This window comes from Bactrocera neohumeralis, chromosome 2, assembly GCF_024586455.1.
Source record: "Bactrocera neohumeralis isolate Rockhampton chromosome 2, APGP_CSIRO_Bneo_wtdbg2-racon-allhic-juicebox.fasta_v2, whole genome shotgun sequence".
Lineage (NCBI taxonomy): Eukaryota > Metazoa > Arthropoda > Insecta > Diptera > Tephritidae > Bactrocera > Bactrocera neohumeralis.
In genome coordinates this window covers 32,639,029-32,661,643 of record NC_065919.1, presented here as the reverse complement: position 1 = coordinate 32,661,643, position 22,615 = coordinate 32,639,029, and the positions used below count along the sequence as shown (strand labels likewise).

The window sequence follows — 22,615 nt, the reverse complement described above, 5'->3', positions numbered from 1 at the left end:
CAAGTATTTCCAAATTTTTGTATGCAGTAGGATACAATCCTGGGTGGTAATTTGTCGTTTGACATATACAAATTGACAACTCGTTAGCCGTTATAGGAAAACATCAATTGGAAATTGAGTTTGAAAAGAAAGATATGTCGAAGTTTTTAATAAGAATACATATTAGTGTTAATAATAAAGTTTATATTAAAAATTGTAGAGCCTTTTTATTGCTGCGAAAATTCACAACCCGACGTTTTAAAATACTTTTTATAAGAATTAGAACATATTTTTCTTTAAGAATTTTTAATAGGCAGGCAGCCAGCCCTCATTTTCGTCACATAAAATTTTTGTGCATTTCACATAGGTAACTACCTCCCCCTTTTAAAAGTTAGCTTCTGTATTTTAATATATTTAATAGAGTCGTAGGATTTTGGATGCATCTATTGTGAGAGCTTAGAAATCTTTATTAATTATTAAATTATTTTGTGCAATATTTTTATTTAAATTTTTATGTAAATTATTAATTATGTTTATTTTAAGTTGAAAAGGTAAAAATAGACCTCCGGGAACCGAACACCTAAAAAAAGTCCGTAACGCGCTTTATTGCAAACCTCTGGGGTGGTGTGGAAAATGCAAAACTTAAATATTGAAAAATAAATTATCAAAAATAGTGTACGGATGAGAATTAGAACGATGTATTAAAAATTCAGCTTCAAATGCCTAAATATCTTCTTTCTAAATTAAAATTAATGGTAATAATATTTCAAAAACTTACGAATACAAACCGTTTTATGTTTTCTGTCTGCCAATTGAAAACAAATACATTCAGAAGAAAACTCACCACCGAGAGATTTAAAAACAGGGCTGCTTTTTATTAATAAGAACTCTCTACATAAAGAATATCTGACTATCAGTAAATGATATTTTTATGGGCGAAACATGACACACTATGGCGTTTAAATCAAATATTAGTCAATATATGTCATTAATAAATAATTTCCTTTTATATTAAGCAACAATACTTATAGTTTTTGTTATTTAATAGAATAAATTTGCTAAGTATTTACTGCCTCAATATATACAGCACTACGTTGCTACGTCTGAAAATCCAAGATGGTCGCTATTCACCCCTCAGAAAGCTACCACGAAAAGGTTATCTACTGTATATACTGTGGTATATACTGAGCTGTTTAACGACTGTGTTCTTGTCCTGTTTGTTAAGTTGGTTGTGCCCTATCAGTGCTGCCTATTGTCATAGGTCAGTGTTGCTCTTTGTAAGTGAGGTGAGTATGCGTTCGTATTAATAGGTGTGTCCACTACGTGTTGTCCTGTCATCGCTTTCCACATACATATGATACATATATATGATATATATATACAAATAAATTAAAAAAATATATGATATGTATCACTGATGATACATTGAGCGTATGCAATTCAACTTCGTAGTGACACGTTCGTGTATCATAGCTGATACAAATTTTTTGTTACCGTTATATCGCTGTCAAAATGTGTGGGATAGTTCAAAAATTCATCGATAACCTCTAAAAACGCCTACAGCAATATAATTTCAAAAATAGGTGTTGGACGTGTACTGTTAAAAATTAGTTTTTGTGTGGGGACAGGGAATCTCTCAAATTTAATTTTTTCTTCATGGTTATCATGTTTTGCTAATTGACATGTTTCACCATTATTTATAAATCTTGTAATGATTAAGCCTTAAATGTTCCTTTTCTATGATTTCGAAGGCTTTTTTTCATTTTCGATATCATCTAAAAAATGTTCCTTTAAGAGTTTTTAGAGTTTTCGAATTCTTTTATAAAATGTCTTTGAAATTGTATGTATTTTGTTTCTTTCGGACAAGATACTGTAACGTTTTTTTAATTTAAATTTTTAAATCTATTATACCCTCATAAATGAAAATTCGTCTATTTTTAAAGATTGTTGTTTCAAAAATATCTTTCCCCTTTATTTTGTTCTCAGAAATTATTATTTGAGTTCTAGATAGATTTATTGGTTCTTCTGCTATCCAAATAAGGTCGTCTGTGTCTTCGATTGCGCTATGAATAGTTGCACAAGTTGTTTCGTCAACATTCATGCCTTCTAAAGTATTTACCTGTAGTCTACTTAGAAAATGTGCAACGTTATTTTCTTTACCCTTAATGTATTTGTTTGATTTGTATCATCGAACATTGACCTCAAAAAGAATTTGTCATTCCTTACCACTGGTGGGGGGAAACGAAACGTCTTTGTTTGAGTGAGAATTTATTCATTCTAATTTTTATTTGGTATTTTCGTTGCTTATATACAATTTTTAAAACTATCTTAAATAACTAAATATATGTGTATGTGTATATGTTTGTATGTATTGCAGCATCTTTTGAATTGAACTTACGTGTTCCTGGAGACTTGTAATGAAAATTAATATGTCGTCGAGATATACTACACATATATTCTTAATGAATGGTTGTAAGACATGGTTCATCATCCTCTGAAAAGTTGCAAGTGCATTCTTTAGTCCAAATGGCATTCGAATGTATTCATATTGTCCGTATTCTCTTGAAAATGCTGTTTTATGTCTATCTTTCGGATTTACTAAAATTTGATGAAATCCCAACTTATCAAAAATACTTTCGATATTAGGTATTGCAAATGTGTCTTCAATTGTGATTTCATTCAATCTGCGATAATCAATAGCTATTCTCCACTTTTGCATTCCTGAATTGTCCATTTTCTTTGGTACTATTCATAAGGGGGCATTATACCGTGAACAGCTTTTTTGTATTATTCCGTTCTTTTCCATTTCAGTAATTTGATTTTTTATTTCACTTTTGTGTATTTCGGGTATCTATACAACTTCGTATATGTACATATATCGGTCTATCTGTACTTGTATCAATATTATGTTGCACGTCTTTCACATTTGTTAACACGTCTCCTTCTTTGAAAAATAACTCTTCAATTTTATTAATAAAATTTTGTAATTTGAATTAATTTTCGCGTTTTATAATTTATTAAAAATATCTTTGTTTTCATCTTTCTCAAAGGTTAACACTTCAGTTTTTAATATTTCATTAATGCATGCACTTGAATCTTCTTCAAAATAAATCTTCTTCTAAATAAATCTTTTATAACTTCATACATTCACTGGGTAACCAAGTTTTGATATATTTGTCCGCTATTTCTTGTTGCCTTCCTTCCTTCCTATTATGACATTTTTCGGTATTCTATATTTTCTTTTACTTATACTTTTACTCCCGGTTTTATCACTGATGCTTCCGCGCCTGAATCTATTAATAATCTTACCTTAATTCCTCCAATTGTTACATCAGTCATCGGTATATTTCGTCCTTCGAGGCTGGTTTCGGAAAATTTTTAGTTAATTATTATTATATTATTTATCTCCATCGGTTCCACTGGCTGTCTTCTCGTCTGTCTAGTGTTGTTGTTTGCCTTGAAAATTGTGTTCGCCTCTGAAAATTTTGTTGATATCCATATTGTTGAAAGTTTTGTGGATATCTGTATTCGTTGTGTTGCTGACTATTATTATTTGCATTTGCGTAATTTCCTTTATTGAAATTCCAAGTATTTCTGAAATTTTATTTTTACTATCGAACCACGTACAAATGTGCTGTTCGAATAATCTGTAAGCTTCAAATAATGTAGTTATGTACGTTTCGCGATATAATAATATTCGCTGCATTAGTTGGTATTTTTCTATGAATAAATTTAAAATTGATTCTTCATTACTTTCCGACGTTCTATCTATCGATCTCTCTGCCGACAAATGATATTTATTATTCATTCGCCTTGCTTCTCAATATACTATACACAAGTGAATCTTTCACACTTTTTTTACCGGATCCAATTCTTTCTTTCTCTCAAACTTTATTTGTTTTAATATTCTATATTGGATTTTTGGTCAAATCCAAAGAATATTATCCTTAGCTCAAAAGAAAAAAGAATTTCTTTGCTATATTCGGTTTGCCGACTGCGCCAATAATACATAGATTTTGTGTTGCAATAATCTATTTTAATTTTCTCTGTTGAAATAAAAGATCAGATTGCTTTTCTTCTCTTATATTACAATCGTGGTTTTATTTTTAAGAACTGCAAAGGAATTTGTGAATAAGCTTGATTTTTATAAAAGGATACTTAATAGTCTGGAATAACCCTGAGGGAATCAGGTTCACCATCTCCTGGTGTTATGCTTTCACTGCCATGCTGGCTGGAGAAGAGTTCCCTTCTCTCACCTCTGGAGGTTCTAAAAAAGTATGCTGCGATCTTGAAATCTTCTTTTAGTTAGCCCCCTGTCCGCCAGCTGGTCAAGCTCTTCATACTCACGCATTTCGGCCTCTCTCTTTTTCTGTCTGCAAATGTGTCTCGCTTCCATATTCAGCTTTCGGTGTCTGCCCCACCCGCACGTATTGCCGTCGTTTATAACGCTGCGAGACAGTTTTTTTTCTATCTACTGCGATATGGTACTCATCATCATACCACCTGTTCTTTTCCTTTTCCGAAAACCAATGGTTTCATTTGCAACAGTACGAGCTTTGAATGCGGCCTGACAGTTCCTTTATACCGAGCAGAAAATCGTTCGGCTGTCTGTTGTGATTACAGCCTCTCGACGTTGAACCTTCCTTGTGTTTATGGACGTGCGTTTTTTGCTGCACAGAGGCGGGTGCGTATTTCGACTGCAAGACGATAGCGGTCTGAGTCGATGTTAGAGACAGCGGCTACGCTGGCTAAGTCATGTCGTACGTATGGACAAAACCACTCCAGCTCTGAAAGGATTCGACGCAATACTCGCCGGAAGAAGCAGAGAAAGAGGAAGACCTCCATACCATTGGAAAGACCAGGTAGAGAAAGGTCTGGCTTCGCTTGGAATTTCCAATTGGCGAAAAGAAGAAACGGCATAAGCGGTGTCTAAGCCACTAAAGAAGAAGACAATTTTAAAACATTTCGCTCTCCTTGTAGTAACAACATTATAATTATTGTCTTAGTATTATTTTTATTACAGTTTTTTATTTTATTTAATTGAGTTTCAGTTATTGTAATTATATAATCTCGAGACACTTAGCTCTAAAGTACATCGTACATTGAATAAATACATTTACTTAGAAATATACTTATTTTATTATATTTACTAATCAGCTTACATATTTGTATTGCGCTTAAAGTGCAATTACATAACGACAAATTTACATTTTCAGACAAGCAGTTGTGTAAAGAGATTGGAGTGCAGTTGTTTGGCATATTATTATTACCTTAAAGTTAATAAAATGTTGTAGCTCGTTCATATTTTCCTAATCAATTAATCAATCACATTCAAATCATACAATATTTAAACTTAAATAAAATACTTACAAATGTTATTATGTGGAAAATGTTTCAGCTTCTACAACTGTCGACAAATCAACACCGGTATTGATTTTGTAGAAGCTAAATTGTTACATTTTCACAATAACGGTTTATTGTTGGAATATCATTCTTCAAAAATCTTATTCACCAATATATATTGTGCACTGATATATATCTGAATAAAATTTTTAAAGCGCGTCAAAAAACTGTATTTGTTTCCAAAAACAAAAAAAAACGAATACAGGTTTTGTTGGCTTTACAACGTTTGATACGAGTATATGCTATACAAATGAACAAATATATATTGCTATAAAATAATTACATTGAAAGAAATAAATTTAGGTTATATCTAACAAAAATTGACGCACCTATAATATTAATAATCAATAACGTTTCTATATAAACAGTAACACATTTTAAAACAATTAATAATGCAATACACAATTCATGGTTAAAATTTATAGATAACTCAAAAATTTTCAATTTCAAATCAGATATAAAATATTAATACTCCAGTTGAGATTCTATTAATTGCAAAACTCGTTGTCGACCAATTTTGTTCCAAAACACGTACGGCTCTGAGGTACCAGTTACTATTCTTGGTTCGCTGAAGAAACAATGTTGTATATATATTAGAAACGCTAATTTTTTTGGTTGCATTGGTAGTTACTTACTTCTGAAAACAGTCGAATAGGATGTGGCCTCTTTCATTTACTAAGCATGCCCATATGTCCATAACTAATAAGAATTCACCTTCTTTTTTTATGAAATTGTTGAAGCGCTCCAATTTAGTTTTAGTAATTTCATCGTGTGCAAAATTGGCAAGGGGAGCCAGTGTCGTTAGAATTGGTGTAAATCCCTTTTTGAACATTAAGTTGATGAGCTCGCGAAAATCATGTTCTATTTGCACCAAAGGCCGACCTTTCATTATATCCACAGATCCAATGTTAACGATAATACTCTTACACTGACCTTCTAATTGTCGAACTCTTTTAATTGCACCGCAAATAGTTTGTCCGGATACACAAAGCCCACTTTGCAGTATTTTGTCATCTAAAAATCATACCATATTAACATTATAAATGCGAATGTAAGTTTGTTTGTTACGCTTTCACGCAAAAACTACTTAACCGATCATTATGAAACTTTGTTCATATACTCCTGAAGGTATTAGAAGTAAAATAGGGTACTTTATATTAAAATAAAATTTTAAGAAAGATAAAAAATTTGTCAAAAATCGTCAAATTTAGCTACTTCAACGCCATCTAACATTACAGTAAGGAAGTTTCAACCATGAACACTGACATTTTAAACGAGGTTCAAGGAGAAGTGAAGGGATATTTATCAATGGATACATTATAGATACGGGAGTGTTTAAATTCACTTGAACTATCGGGTGCACCGTCACATAATCTTCAATTGAAACTCAATGTACCAGTAATGCTTATGCGAAATCTAGATGCTTCTCGGCTATGTAATGGAACAAAGCTTCGAATAAAAAAAATTCTGACAGAACATATTTGGTGCTACTATTTTAACAGGTGTCGGTAAGGGAAATAGTGTCATAATACCTCGGATTATTCCTACTGAGCTTCCATTCCAATTTAAAAGGGTTTAGCTTCCCGTCAAGCTTAGCTTTGCTGTTACTATAAACAAGGCACAAGGACAAACATTACAGGTAGCAGGAGTGCATTTAGAAAACCCATGCTTCTCTCATGGTCAACTTTATGTAGCCTGTTCACGTGTATCTAATGCCCGGAATTTACACATATTTGCACCCGACGGGAAAACTTATAACATTGTCTACAAAAAATGTCCTAGATTAATACTTTGTATTTTATTTTTTTAAATTGTTAAAATTCAGAATTATTTATTTTAGTTACGGTGAAATATATTTTAACATTTGTTGTTGCATTTCAATACGCATATTTTAAGGTTTTGCAACTTCATTGTCTGTAGTATTTTTTAAAAATTGTTGATCTCAGCCAAGCAATAAAATTTAGTTACCATATTGACTCATTTCTATTATTATACCCTTACCATTTATCTCTCATACTTATTTTATGGCTCCACTGCAGGCGAATCCGCGGGTAAAAAGCTAGTAATGTAATATAAATTAAAAAATCTAAGGAAGGGCTAAGTTCGGGTGCCACCGAACATTTTAATCTCTTGCAACTTGTAAGAATCAAAGCAAAGAAATTCGTTCATATGTATGAGATATTAACTCGACCGAAGAGGCTAAATTTAATATATTGAGTGAATGTGGAAAATGTCAACCAGAGTATCGAAACTCTTTATATTATCATAAAGTTCATACTATGTAAGGAATTGGTTTGTATTCAGAGGTAAACCACATAACTTTATACGTGATATACAATTCACACACTGACCGACTTATTCTTCATAAGGTTTTTGAAAAACGAAAATCATTATATGAAGTATATAAGTGTTGGGGGTAGTATCGGCATGATTGTATCTATACTATTAAAATGCCACATACTAATAAAATGTTCCTTGGGTTTCACATACTTTCAAATGTTTTCAATAGGTTTTACTGTCAAAATAAAAAAAAAAATCGATTTTTCGAAATGATTACATGAGAATATCCCCTTATATGGGCTAAGTCAAGTTTCCGCCCGATTTTATTCGTCATAGGCACATAAATATACTCTTATGAGTAAAACACACTCTTTCATTTTCATTGAGATGGCTCACATATTGGCCGATATATGCAGTATAAAGTCATCCAAAACACATTGACTAATATATATTTTATGGGAAGTAGGCGTGGTTGTAGTTGGATTTTTTGCATAGGACTGTCAGAAGAATGTCACGTGCCTATATCTATAACTATAAGTTTTATGCTAACAAAACTATTATACTCTAAATTGATTTTGTTGATATAAAATCAATTCTGTATATACCTATGTAGGTTGCCTTTTATATTTCAGGATTAGAGAACGCAAACAAATATTAATAATCGAAAAACGCTTTAATGTTTCTCAAAACTTGAGAATACTCCATTAAGATCTATACAGTTTTACATGCGTTTTTTCTGCGATGTTCTTGTGGTATGGTTGCGACGAAGTCCAGTTTTTTCACAAAAGCAGGCAAACATTTCTTGGACGTGCTTCGTGAGCGAACAGCTTTTGTTGGATTCGACTCATTTTGAAACATCCATACAGTCGACTGTTGCTAACTTTTGGGCTCACATGTATAAATCCACGATTCATTATCACCTGTCATGTTGTCATCAAAAATTTAATTAAGATGATCGGTTTTGCTGAGATTACCTACCTATCAAAAGTTGTAAAAAATAATTGCGCGAAAATAAATATGTTAAGTAACTGTAAACAACAAAAAAATTGCTCATATGTCAAAACATTCTGAGTACGTAAACATCAAAAATGACAAATTTTACGATAAAGTTGTGAGTCGTCATTGAAAAGTGGGGTTGCCAAAATCCGAAATATAAAAGGCAATTACCTAATTTCGCCCACAGTTCCTGAAACTATTAATGTTATTGTGAGATTTGCTTTCCTTTATTTTGAAATTATTATTTTCATTTTACATTATAAAAATTAGAAAACCTAAAACAAAATTTTTGTATAATGTCAGTCGTGCCGAAATAAATAGATGCAACGTTATTCTATTAGTTCACTATAAATGTTCACTTAAAACTAATACTTAAATTAATTTTATTTCACTAATTAACAAGAGTATTTAACCTTTTGTTGGCAATTTATATTCTTTTTATGCTTTTTTTTTCTCAACTCAAAAGTGTTACATGACAACATGGCCGAATAGTGCAATTTTTTTCTAACAATTATCACAGCCTGTATTCTGTGTAACAAACCTCAGTTTAAAATTTTTGGAAGCGCTGTTCAAACGATTTGGCAGAAATCGTAAAATGAAATGTAAAGAAATGAAAAACAATGACGTTCATTAGAATTTAAAATAGTTATTTTTGGTATAATTGATATTGACACATATTACATATAAATATTATTTTAATCATTATAAACCATCAATAGACTATGTAAATTCTTATGAAAATATTTCACAAAAAAAAGTGATAAGAATATGTATTGTATATTACTTCAAAAATAGAGTGTTTAAAAAGCAACGATTTCTTTGAGGATCAATTTTGGTAAATTTTCAATTATAAACGTTCGTAAATAAATAAAAAATAAAGTACACACATTTTCTTTAAAGATGTTCAATTTATTCATACTCGATAATAAGTTAGACAACTGTTCTGGAACATTTTTTTGATTTCTCCTTCTATAACACGTAAGCTGCCTTTTATGTTTCGGGATTAGAGAATGAAAACAAATTTTAATTACCGTTCGAACCAATTTCTGCTACTCTGATTGAGGTATCTCCAAACATGTATTCTGAACGTATCGAACGGCACTTCTTTCTTCGGAATAAAAAGAAGTCATTCGGTCCCCCAAGGCAGGACTATACGGTGGATGACTCATCAAATTGATGTTTTGAGTACACAAAAATGTAGTTATTTAGTCGATGTGTGCGAGTTCGCACACATCTGATTTCTTGAAAGACAAATGACAAGCAAATTATTATTATCACTCAGAATTTCAGGTTCCGCTTTGTTCTAGTTTTATGGTTGCAATATATCCAGTTGTTTCGAAAAAGCACGCAATTATTTGCTTAGAAGTGCACGAGCCTTTTTTGAGCGATCGAGAAATTGTGTAAGATCCAACGTCAAAAAAGTTCTTTACAGTGAAATGTCCATGCAATATTGAATATATGCTGGTGCCATTAAACCTACAATAGCCTCTCAAGATAGGTTACATGACGATGTGGCAATGTTAGTTTGTGCACAGAATGGTACAATTCCGATTGGAAAGAGGAAGTCCTCCTGATTATAAAATATATACACAGGGTAATAGGTACCGCAAACGCTTAGTTTACGAGATATAATTGAAAGTTCAAAAATTCCCAAAATTCGAACATTTCAACAAGCTATTTTACCACATTTAACACACTGTATGCACATTTTTTACTTCAAATTCATTTAATTAAACTGTAAACATTTAAACAAATTCACAATTTACACTTTTTGCAGGTTTTATAAACAAGAAATCTATATTTTAAAAATCACTTTTTACACTGAGGAAATGGGCCCTGCCATGTGATAATAAGCAAATATGAGCAATTCGCTGAATTTCTCTATTTCCGATATAACTTCTTTATTTAGCAATCTTAGTTCTAATAAAAACAAGTGTGTCTGTAAATTTTATTTCAAATTTAAATGAGTATAAACAATCTTTCCATGCATATGGATTTTTTATTACGTAATAAAATACTTAGGTTACCCCAGGTATTGGCTCGACCAGGGGTATTTTTTTAAAGCGCGGCCGAAGGCAGCCTACGCAAAAAGGAGTACTACGCGAAAGTACTTCATTTAAACCTATATGATGTAAATTTTATAATTTATAATATATTATTATAGAGTTTTACTTATTTGTGCTTATTAAATTTAATCACATATTATATATATGTGGGAATGAAACGATATGGCAGCACAGTAAAGGCAGAAGAAGAAGAAGAAGATCTGCGAGACTTAATTTTAATATAAATCGTTTTTTCTTTGTATTCTTGAAATCAATAGTTTTGTTTAATAAACCACATTATTAATTTGTTAAATATAATTAATCTTGTCTACATAATTGATTTTGCCCACATATACTATATACATACTCGTATGTAATGGAAAAGTGGTTAACAACACAATTATAGCTTGAAAAATGTTGGAAAGTATTTTTTATTATACTTGTGGTTAATATAGAAAGAAGAATCACGCGAATATACTTTCTTTAAGAAAAATAACAACACTCGAAAATACAAACAAAGAAAAATCGTTGAAAATCCTACATATTTGGTGTTTAAGATGTAGCAACGCTCGTTTTCTTCATAAATGCAAACAATCTAACCTTTTCAACGATGAGTGCGCTAAGTGATTTTTAAATTAAGCTAAAATATAAGTAAATAAAAGTGAAATGTTAACTTATTTCAATGTTTAGAGTGTATATTAATACAAATTTTTGAATTTTTAATCGGGAATATTTTAAAAAATATAAGTGTTAGCAACACTATTTTTGCATATTCCTCCTCTGGAGCTCCTCTAACCGTACATACCCCATTCATACCGAAATCCGTTTTTTTTCTTGACCGCCAAAGTAATCGGAATCGAGTCCACAGAATCAATAACTGATTTTGGACGACCTTTACGAAATCCATCCCGAGGTGATCTACCACATCGATTGATTTCATCATAACCTCGATAAGCCCAGGCCCTTGATGGAGCCTCATTGCAAAAAACTAAGTTAAGTTCAAAAATAATTGTTCGCAAATGTTCCCTGTTTTAATTTAATTTAATTTTATTTATTTGCCGAGATGTACATATATTTCAAGTTACTGTAAACAACAAAAATAGCGGTCGTATATCAAAACGTTATCGGTATGTGTATCATCAAAAATATCAAGCATTACCAAGAATGATAGAAACAAGATTGCGCAATGCGCATGTTTGCTTTCAGTCAGCTGTTCTTGCTGACGTCACGGTTGACTTATTATTCGCCCGCGCCTTTGAATGTGAAAGAAATTTGCAGTTTGAAATGGGTAATTATAGCATTTTGATTACAATAATTTTACTTTTATAACCAAACACTCTTGCAGGTTTAAGTTCGCGGAGTCTAACGAAGTTGCTACCTAGCGCTTTTCTCACGTTAACCAGATTAACTCCTGCAGAGGCTAATGAACGGCAGAAAAGGATGGAGTCTTGTTTAAACCACTGTTTCTTATCCTAATTGTAATAATAATCTTAACTAACAATTTATTCCATTTATTTATACGCACGTATGTATGTTTATTACATTTTTGCAGGCAATATTTTTCAACGTGTGTCAGTTGATCTATTCTGACCCAATTGAAAAAAATGATGACTTGAAGATTCTCAACAACGACGAGCTTGAAAATTTGGCAGAGTACATCTGCCACAAACTTGGTAAAGACAACCCCGAAATTTGTGCCAATTCAAAGAACTGTTCGTCTTATACTTGGGTGGATCACCTATCTGAAGGAGGACTCTCAAAACCATATGATGGAGCATATGAGAGGCTTGCAAGCAGTATTTGACGACTTAAATGGTACTGATTTGCATATGTATATGTACAAATTACGTCCAGAAGCACTTAGATTTAAGTAATTTTGTAAATTGTACCAAAGTAAAATAATTGTTTTTCAGAGCTAGAATGTATTTTAGGATTCGTTCCTTAAATAAAAACTTAATTGAAAATACATATGTACAGCAAAAAAAGAAAATTAAATAAGAAAATAAATTGATAGTTGGTCACAAAATATTCAATATTTTTATTTGCATAAATGTGTATAGTTGAAACAAACACAGCAAAGAGACAAAATTAAATAATACAACGAAAATACCATTAAATGAATATGTAGGTAAATGTTCACTATAAAATATTTCCTTATATTGATATCTTTTATTAATATTCACTTATATTTAAGTTAACTTTTGATGATATTCATGTTTTTGTATGAAGGTGTACTCGCACAATTATATATGTGCGTAATAGGGGAATTAATTTAACTTGATACACTATTTCATTGGTACTTTAAGAAGATTGGTATTGCATATGGGCAACATTAGAATATTGCCCCGTCCATAAAGTGTCGTTAGTCGGAAAAATATATAAGGGGTATTCTCTTGGTCTTGCAAAACCCTTGCACGGTGCAAGAATTGCATATATTTCCTCTTGGTGCACCGGCACAACAACGAATACACGCAGAAAATTATTTGCAATGGCTGTAAAATATGTCAGACCAAAACCTATGTATATTTGAATGCAATGTCACGTAAAAGTATAATTGCAACCCTGTTTTAGCTGTCATTTTACATAAAGACATATTACGTCGTTAAATTGTTGACGAAGGTAAGTTTTAAATAGATTTTATTATTTCTATTTACCGATGGATTGCCGGCCGAGCTATTCAAACACGGCGGCGAAGAACTGATAGGGAGCATGCATCAGCTTCTTTGTAAAATATGGTCGGACGAAAGCATGCCCAATGATTGGAATTTAAGTTGTGCTATGCCCAATCCATAAAAAAGGAGACCCCACAATCTGCGCCAACTACCGTGGGATTAGCCTCCTCAACATCGCATATAAGGTTCTATCGAGCGTATTGTGTGAAAGATTAAAGCCCACCGTCAACAAGCTGATTGGACCTTATCAGTGTGGCTTTAGACCTGGAAAATCAACAACTGACCAGATATTCACCATGCGCCAAATCTTGGAAAAGACCCGTGAAAGAAGAATCGACACACACCACCTCTTCGTTGATTTCAAAGCTGCTTTCGACAGCACGAAAAGGAGCAACCTTTATGCCGCGATGTCTGAATTTGGTATCCCCGTAAAACTAATACGGCTGTGTAAGCTAACGTTGAGCAACACGAAAAGCTCCGTCAGAATCGGAAAGGACCTCTTCGAGCCGTTCGATACCAAACGAGGTTTCAGACAAGGCGATTCCCTATCGTGCGACTTCTTCAACCTGCTACTGGATAAAATAGTTCCAGCTTCAGAACTAAATAGAGAAGGTAATATCTTCTATAAGAGTGTACAGCTGCTGGCGTATGCCGATGATATTGATATCATATGCTGGCCGAATATTGTCCGAATGGACGAAAACGCTCCAGCTCCAGCTTTGGTTGAATCTAGATCAACATAAACAGCCATTACTTTTAAAATTATTAACTTTTTCAAATTCTATCAAGTTGAAACCGATCGATGAAATGATAATTATGAGATGTATGACGACATTGACATGGTTCAAGGAATTAAAAGACAGACAGAGGTTATGTCGTCCGAATGAACGAAAACACTCCAGCTCTGAAAGTATTCGACGCAGTACCCGCCGGGGTAAGCAGAGGAAGAGGCTTCACTTGGAATCTCCAATTGGCGCCACCTTGCGAAGAGAAGAAACGACTGGCGCGTTGTTATTAACTCGGCTATAAACGCGTAAGCGGTTTCTACGCCAGAAAAAGGAGAATCTTGCAACACGTTGCTACAGAGTATACTAGTTTTGATCCCCTAACGGTTGATTGGATCACCTAAAACTAATCGCCTTAGATATAGAGTTATGTCCGTCCGTCTGAACAAGCTGTAACTTGAGTAAACATTAATGAAACTTTGTAAACATATTCCTCGCCATCGTAAAGGTTGATATAATCGGTTAGCGTAATCGGACCACTGCCACGCCCACAAAACACCATTAAGCTAAGGTACTGTTTACATTAATTATAAATTATTCAATACAGTGAAATGTTTTAATGAACAAAATTTGTAAAAATAACACCGCGGGTTACTTCCGAATTGGAAAATGTTTGATACAAATTATCTTCGATTTGTTATATATAATAACAATAATATTTATACTTTTTAATTATAAACATTTTCAAATTCAATTTAATTCAACAAGAGGCAAGGAGATCATTTCTCCATTAAATTTTGCAGTCAAAATGGTTGCTTCAATAATATTTCCCCAAAAGTGCGCCGTTGCATAATTGAGGTGGATTGAAATTATGCTGAATAATAATAGTTGAACTTTGTTTAAGTAATGAAATGTTCAAATGGTTTTTACAATTTTTTTTATATTCATGAATTGTATTGACTTTTAACAAGCAAATATCCCATGTCCATCCCCTGGTTCTAATCTACCTCCTCACCAATTTTCAGCCAAATCGGTTCAGCCGTTCTTAGTTATAAATAGTGTATCTTTCTTTTATATATGTATTTACATATATAATTTACTTATCTTTAATAGTTTATAGTTTTTATGGATACAATTTTGTACCTAAATGTAATTCTGTAATGTAGTAATAGAAATTTTTGGTTATTTTAAGGAGTACACAAATATGTACATATGTATGTCAAAAACTTTTAAATTTTGATTTCTCTTTCCTAATAAAATATTATATTTATATTATATATTATGTTTATATTATATTTTGATATTATTTTTAGCTTACAAAATAAGAGTTATTTCAACGTGAGAGTATTATTTGTCAAGGCAAAAGAAAAAGCTTACCTTTCAACTTTTATTGCGTAAGAGTTGATTAAAACTCACCGCATAACTATTATTAGCGAGCAATAAATAAAATTTATGAAATAATTCTAATTTTGTAAGAGAAAAATAAAAATCAAAATGTAACCATTAGTTGTGAGACAAAAATATAAATTAAAAAATTATATCTTTCAATTTGATCACAGTAGTATAATGCCGAAATTTGTAGTTTTGGTTCACGAATTACCCAATCTCCTACGAATTATATTTAATGATCTTCGTTATTTTAATAAATCTTATGCCGAATATGAAGTGTATGAGTTATAAACTTATAAAATTGTTTGAAAATATGAGTATATATCAAGTATACCTGAGTAATGTCAAAAGTTTGTGCAATCAGCCCAGATCTTTTCTGACTTCCGATTTCCCACCTATCCTTAAACAGTTTAGAATGATCAAAATATGTGATGTTTTAGTGAAATTAAATGGATAAGTTTTCTTAAAACTTATATAGTTTAGCTTAATATGATTGGATTTGATTTAAACCTTGGTCCAAGCCTCATATCCCTAATATGATAGATTTCGATCCTCTGGTTGACGTTTTTCACATCAAATTAATACTTACATACATATGTAAGTATATTAAATTTAGCCTCTTCGGGCGATTTTATCTCACATATCTAATTTGGGGATGGTTTTAATATAATTTTCGCTGATGGGAAGTAAAATATAGTTATAAAACTAGTTTAGTCTATGACCTATAATATTTTATAAGTTAATAATATACAAGTTTAATTGTAATCCATTCACGATTTCGTCGAACAATAAATGTTGAATTCTTTCGCAGCATTTTTAAAATCAAGTTTTGTATCTGAAAATGTTTCCCCAGAATTGACCATGGTAAGTTGCAAGGGTATGAAATGTTCGGTAACATCTACACTTAGTCCTTCCTTACTTGTTATATTCAGAAATATGCTTGAATTTACGGAACTTCGTTCAAATCATATTTTTGTGAGTGAATTGACTGAGGTGATATGAAATATATTAATACGCTGAATTGAAAATATTATATCAGAATATATGAGGAAGCTTAAACTCCACGATTGCTATTTGTTATATAACGTCACCTTTCAAAAGATTTCCTCGTCCTCTTTTTTTCTGTCTTTCATAATAGATATCTTGGTCAATAATTCGGTTATCTTAGCGAGGTTTATGTCTTACATTTAACTTTATCTAAGCGTATAATAAAAAAAACATCTTAATTTCATATCCAATCTTTTAGATGATACATATATCAACAACGTTCACATGTATTCGATAAAATAATTATAATAATTTATTTTGATAACAGAAGAAAGCAAAAAAGTTATAATAACTTCAAATTATAAAGTGGGTTGATTTCGTTTGTTAAAGACTATAAAAAGCTTATAAAAGTACATATAAATAGTATATAAGGCTTTAGCTTATTATACTCGTAATAGTATTAATGAACGCACAATATCGGAGTCCGACCGACTATTACGTATACTAGTATAACAATTCAGACGTGTAATTGGGCCATAATTTGTGTTAAACTTACATTTTTTGAATTTGCATCTTAATTCCATTCGCGCCAAAAACAAAAAAAAATCATCGCCCAACAAGGGGAAGTCCAAGAGGTGTGCCTCATAGTCGGAATCTGTCGTATAGATCGAATCATTATATCGACTACTCTTGGTACACGATGGTGAGATGGGTCGACTCGTACTTGGAGGTATGTATTTAGCCATAGATTCTTTGTATGGATTAGGCTTCTTCTCCAGTTTATTCGTATTCAAATAGTTCTGCTGTTGAATTGATCTAAATTGAGATGTTTGACTTATTGTTTTTGCTTGTGAATATGTAGATTGTTGTTTCGTTATTCGATTATTTTGATTTGAATAATGAATGTTATTGAAGTTGTGTCCAAGATTCTGTGATGCCATTTTTGGTTGATTGCATAATCTGTTGAAACTAGCAAAAAATTCGTGGATCTGATTAGTTAAACTCGGTACAGTAAACATATTTTTTATTTAAGGTGTAACACTATACAGGTAACTAAACTGAATATGCGATTATTTACATCATTTTAATAACTTTTCCTGCCGATGATTGAAAAAGAACGTTTTCAATAACGCACAAGAAAGCACACGTATACAGCATAATTGGTACAATGACTTTTTAGTGTTTTCAATTCTATTCTTTATTGACAAAACACTTTTATAAGTATGTATAAGTATTTCAGCTTAGTCTATAACGCTTTGTCTGACTTGGGAAATCCTTTCGCGATAACTTACTTCTTATAGTGCTCTCAAAATTTTTTAAATATAACTAGTATAAGCCAGCGGCTCCGCTCGTTCCTTGTTGTCAAGGATATCATTTACCGTGATAGCAATTTAATGGAATAGTTAACTTGGTAATCTACATATTTTGTTGACTTCGCAAATCACTTAAGGATGGTGTCAGTGTGAAATTTTCGAGAAATATATTTTTTGTTGCATTTTTGTTGTCGCTACAGCGTTTCTTGTAGAAAGGGAACAGAGTGGGGAATATAGCGTAGGGGAAGAGTTTTGAAGATATTTAGTTCCAATTTGGAAAAAAATTTTTAACGTAATTTGATATCGCGCTGTGGAAGCTTTTTTTTTTTAAATCTTACTATTTTTGTCTACGAAAAACTGTCGAAAAAAGGTCAAAATTCGATGGTTTTTGTTCAAACTTCCGCTATTTCGTCAAATTAAAAAAACAAAAAAGCTTCCATAGTGCGATAGCGACTTTTCTACAGCTTAATACTTTTTTTGACATTTTTTCTTTAGACCAAAATTGGGGCCGCAATCGCAGACTTCTACAGGACCTTTTCTTTTATTATGTGTCATTTTAACCAATTATTTAACTATTGTACACCCACTAAATAAACATAAAAAAATTATTTTGTATTCGTCATGAACGTATTTATTTATAAAAAAATCGGACTGATTTGTTAATTCCAACATTAAAAAAAAACACTGAGACCGTCCCTTAAGGAATAGTACATAAATATGTATGATGTAACAACATCTTCACAGTCTCACACATACACATACATGTACATATATGCTTCTTTTTATAGTGAATAACACCGCAGGAGTAGAGCAGAAGAGGGCGCTTCTCACGCCCCCTATCTAATCATATGTTAATGTTTTGTTTAACATTCATCGAATGTAATTGCAAAATCGACTGTTAAAACCCAGATACTACACGTAAGAAAACATAGGAATATTTGTCAGCTATTATGCACTCATCTCAAATTATGATTTAACCTTTTCTTATTAAGTTACAACTATCACTATAATTCATATATGTACATATATACATATGTGTATGTAAACAAAAAATTCTGTACCCTGCCAATAGCTGTGTGATTTTATTTTGTATTTTTAAAGAAAAAAATGTTCAAAAGATTCGGACATGAATATTGGACACATTCTTATATTTTGAAATATAATTTCTTATATTTATGAATTGTTGTGACTTTTAACATAAACTGATAGAAAGTAGCCTATGCCCGTCCCGAGGTTCCAAGCTAACTCATCTTCAATTTTCAGCCAAATCGGCTCAGCCGTTCTTGGGTTATAAATATAGACATAAATTGCGAAATCGAGGGTGATTTTGCAGAAAAAGGCCGCAGTTAGGACCTTCTCCCGGACTAAAGATATCCCCGTGCAAATTTTCACGTCTTTCCGTGCTGTGGTTTGGGCGAAATGCGCGGATATACAAAAAAGGCGTTTCATTTTTATATACATGTAAGATAATAATATGTGTCAATATGCACAAATTGAACCCATCACAATCTTATTAAACACCGAGATGTTTCGACCTTAGGATAGCGAGTTAGTTGGGCTATTAGGGAGAAAGTGCCAAGGTTTTCCAACACCGTCTACCCTTCCACAACTTTGACAAATGACGGTCGTCAGGATTTATGGCCTAACCGAGTGTAATCCAGTTGAACCTTGTTAAGGACATCTAAACTGTCAATCGTTTGCTCCCCACAAATGGTAGATTAATCAATTCAGGCTACATAAACCGTGTTCATCCTTTTATCGAACAATTTCATATATTTTACAATATAATGTGTATGATTATATATTGTGTACTTATATATATATAGGAAAATATGAATGAATCATACTTACAGATGATTACAGTTGTCTTGATAATAATTATTGCTTCCCGTTTCTTCAGTGTAATTGGAAACACCTTTATGAGCGTTAGTTTGCAACGATGTTAAATTTTCAAGACCCACCTTTGTTTTTACTACATCAATATTTGCCGATTCGCTGATTTCATTATTATCAATGTTTTTCTTATTAGTATATTCGTTATTTTTTTGGTAATCAATCTGTTTATTGTTGCGGTACCAAAATTCATCACGTTCGTTTTCCTTAGATGAAATATTGTTTACAAAAGGTTCGACTCGGTTTTGGTTATTATATTGAACAAATTGTTGGTGTTTTTGAGTTTGAAGTTGATGTTGAGGTTTTTGTTGTTGTACTAAATCATAGATGTGCTTTGTTCTTGCTGAAGGTTGGACATTAAAAATGAGCTTTCCATTTTCATTACAAAATGCAGTAACAAACGGTATTGAGAGAAGGAACTCGGTAATGTTTTGAAATATTGGAAACACTATACCAGTAGTTTTCCTATAATCATCTAGAAATTAAATAAATAAATAAGTACAGCTTTTAAACGAGAATAAAACTGTTAAGCCGTATGAGAAAACGACAATAACTTTTCGGCACAAAGAGAGTACACTAAAACTTAACTGATTTACGAAATCCAAAAACACAAATTTTTGCGTTTTGAAATATCTTACCATACAATTCTTACTGAATAATTTTAATGGTTAGTTCAAAATTCTGTATTTTACCTCTTAAAAGTATAGATATAAAACGTTAACTTCGGTTGGACTTAAGGTATGTATAATACTCTTCACAAATAAAAAAGTTTCCACACAAGAACTAGATTTTGATCGGTCAGTTTTTATGGAGGCTATTATATATGCTATAGCAGCATGCATTAAACAATTTCTTCGATGAATGTACCGTTGCTTTGGACAACAATCCATGCAAAATTTCGTGGAGATATTTTCTCAAATTATAACGTTTTCCACGCAAGGACTTGGTTTTGACTTGAAATGATATTCCGTGTAGGATTTCATGATTGTGACCGTTCAGTTTATGTAACAGTGGTCCGACAAATAAGCAGACATGAACAAACCGACTCAGCTATCAGCTGATCAGTTATAAGTATGAGTAGTTATATGTATAAGAACTTTATTGGGTCTCCGACGTTTCCTTCTCCTTGGTAAACTCAATATACACTTAAGTTCAATGAGATGTTTTAATAGAAAAACGTGAAAATAAAAATTTAAATTACTTACCCTTTATATCGGAGATAGTTGCCCCATCCTGAGAGCGCGTAAGCAATATGCTCCGCACCTCTGCGTCCAAATCAGGAAACGCGCTTCGCAATTCTAGGAAAGCTTCATGCATAATTGTCATAATCGCCTGATAATTACAGCTGTTGTAGAAATCTGCATAAATAACCGACGAAGCGGCACTTGATATAAAAGTAGAAGACAAAATATTGCTTATAATGTGAAAATATTCAGTTCCGCTGGGTTTTTTGGATTTCGTTATTGTGTGTTTTATTGAAATTTCGAACTCTTTTCCGTAAATTTTTGCGCATAAAAATATTCACAATATTTTAATGTTAAAACTTGTAGTCGTGATTAAAACTGAGAACCCCAAATAGAAATCGTATATGTTCCTCTTAATACTAGAGAAAATTCTTTGGATGAACCACGTGGTAAAGCGCGCTTCCCGTAGTTGGTAACTTCTCGAATCACAATGCAAATACTTTTACTTAGCAGATTCATGGACTCATGATGTATGTATGTATGTACATAGGTAAAAGATAACAAAAACGTGAATTGGCTTTGATTGATTCTTCACTACAGATTCCTAATGCTGGTATTGAGAGTCTTAACGGTTGTTTTTGTTTTTTGAATGGTTGATATGGAGACAAAAATGTACAACCCATTGCTCTCATTCTCGAAACGGTTGTTTTCGCTTCTTCAATGAATAATGGGGTACCAATAATTTACAACCTATTGCTCTTGTTCTCATTTTGATTGGTCTCTAGTGTTTTATGCTGAGATCAAGTACTGCTCTTTCATTTCAAATATTGTAAACGCATTTTTAATTTTATACACAACAAACATCTCAGTATGTTTTACTCTATGTGTTATGCACATACTTATGTACATATGTATGTAAGTTTCGTTAGTTGTTGTGCTTTTTAATTTCTCTGATCAAGCAGAATTGAATTATCATTACCAACTTTGATGTACACATTCAATTTTAGTAAGTTATGAAACTTGCTTTCTAATGTAGTTTCTTATCTGTGCTATATCCATTTAAAACATTTTGGAAAATTGCGTAATATGCAATTTCAACACAAACTTTTTATTTATTCTTTTTTTAGACACTCTAAACATGTTATAGTTAACAGTTTCGTCGAATAATCGAAATAAATTCAGAGTTACATATGTATGAATATCGAAACTATCAAGATTGTAAGAATAATTTATTCATTGATTAAGCCATAACTTAAATGAAATATTCAATAACTTGCCAACGAATAAGAAACATTAAATTTTTCGATAATGGTAGCACAGCATACTTGCGTGTACATATGTAAATCAGTAGCAAAATTAAACAATGCTTGTGGCATCACTCACTTTTTGGTGGAATTTCACATCAGTAACTATTGAACCATATTTAACTTAATGAAGTAGATGTTATTAAACCATTTACTTCATTACATTACAGTTTTAAATTAGACAACACCATTTTGAATTCTATCAGATTTCCTTTGAGACTAAAGTAAATTATTACGTCCAGTCCTTCCTCTGCTTCTTATATACTTAATACAGTGATTTTCTACCTTCCAGTAGATTTTATACCGTATATCCCTCAATATGTACATACATATGTATCTTAATAAAATTAAGTGGAGATATTTATCATTAAGGGGCTATACCTGTGTGACACTTTCAAAAAAAATATATATTTTTAGACTTTTTCGATAGTTTATATTTCCAAAA

General features: G+C 31.9%; 1 protein-coding gene and 1 long non-coding RNA gene across 4 annotated transcripts; one reads left to right on the top strand and one right to left on the bottom strand.

Annotated features, from left to right (window-relative positions):
• Window positions 1-4,973: 4,973 nt before the first annotated feature.
• LOC126763859 (maternal effect protein oskar) lies at window positions 4,974-21,379 on the bottom strand. The gene is made up of 5 exons (XM_050481624.1): window positions 20,888-21,379; window positions 19,641-20,157; window positions 17,033-17,445; window positions 6,018-6,396; window positions 4,974-5,950 (listed from the first exon to the last, which is right to left on the bottom strand). Exons 1-5 carry the CDS (start codon window positions 21,006-21,008, stop codon window positions 5,848-5,850), a joined length of 1,533 nt encoding a protein of 510 aa, XP_050337581.1. The 5' UTR covers window positions 21,009-21,379; the 3' UTR covers window positions 4,974-5,847.
• Window positions 11,632-12,700, top strand: LOC126764483 (uncharacterized). 3 transcript variants are annotated; one of them, XR_007668013.1, is made up of 4 exons: window positions 11,632-11,830; window positions 11,910-11,991; window positions 12,049-12,181; window positions 12,256-12,700. It is a non-coding gene; the product is annotated as an uncharacterized LOC126764483 (long non-coding RNA). The 3 variants fall into 3 exon arrangements; XR_007668014.1 differs by having other exon boundaries at window positions 11,882-11,991; XR_007668012.1 differs by having other exon boundaries at window positions 11,632-11,991.
• Window positions 21,380-22,615: the final 1,236 nt, after the last annotated feature.

Excerpts from the sequence above, each read along its gene's own strand:
- LOC126763859 (XM_050481624.1), bottom strand. The coding sequence starts at position 21,008 with ATGACAATTATGCATGAAGCTTTCCTAGAATTGCGAAGCGCGTTTCCT. Across the intron at positions 20,158-20,887 it reads AACTATCTCCGATATAAAGG|ATGATTATAGGAAAACTACT; the intron begins GTAAGTAATTTA and ends TTTAATTTCTAG. Across the intron at positions 17,446-19,640 it reads CAAGACAACTGTAATCATCT|TTTCAACAGATTATGCAATC; the intron begins GTAAGTATGATT and ends ATTTTTTGCTAG.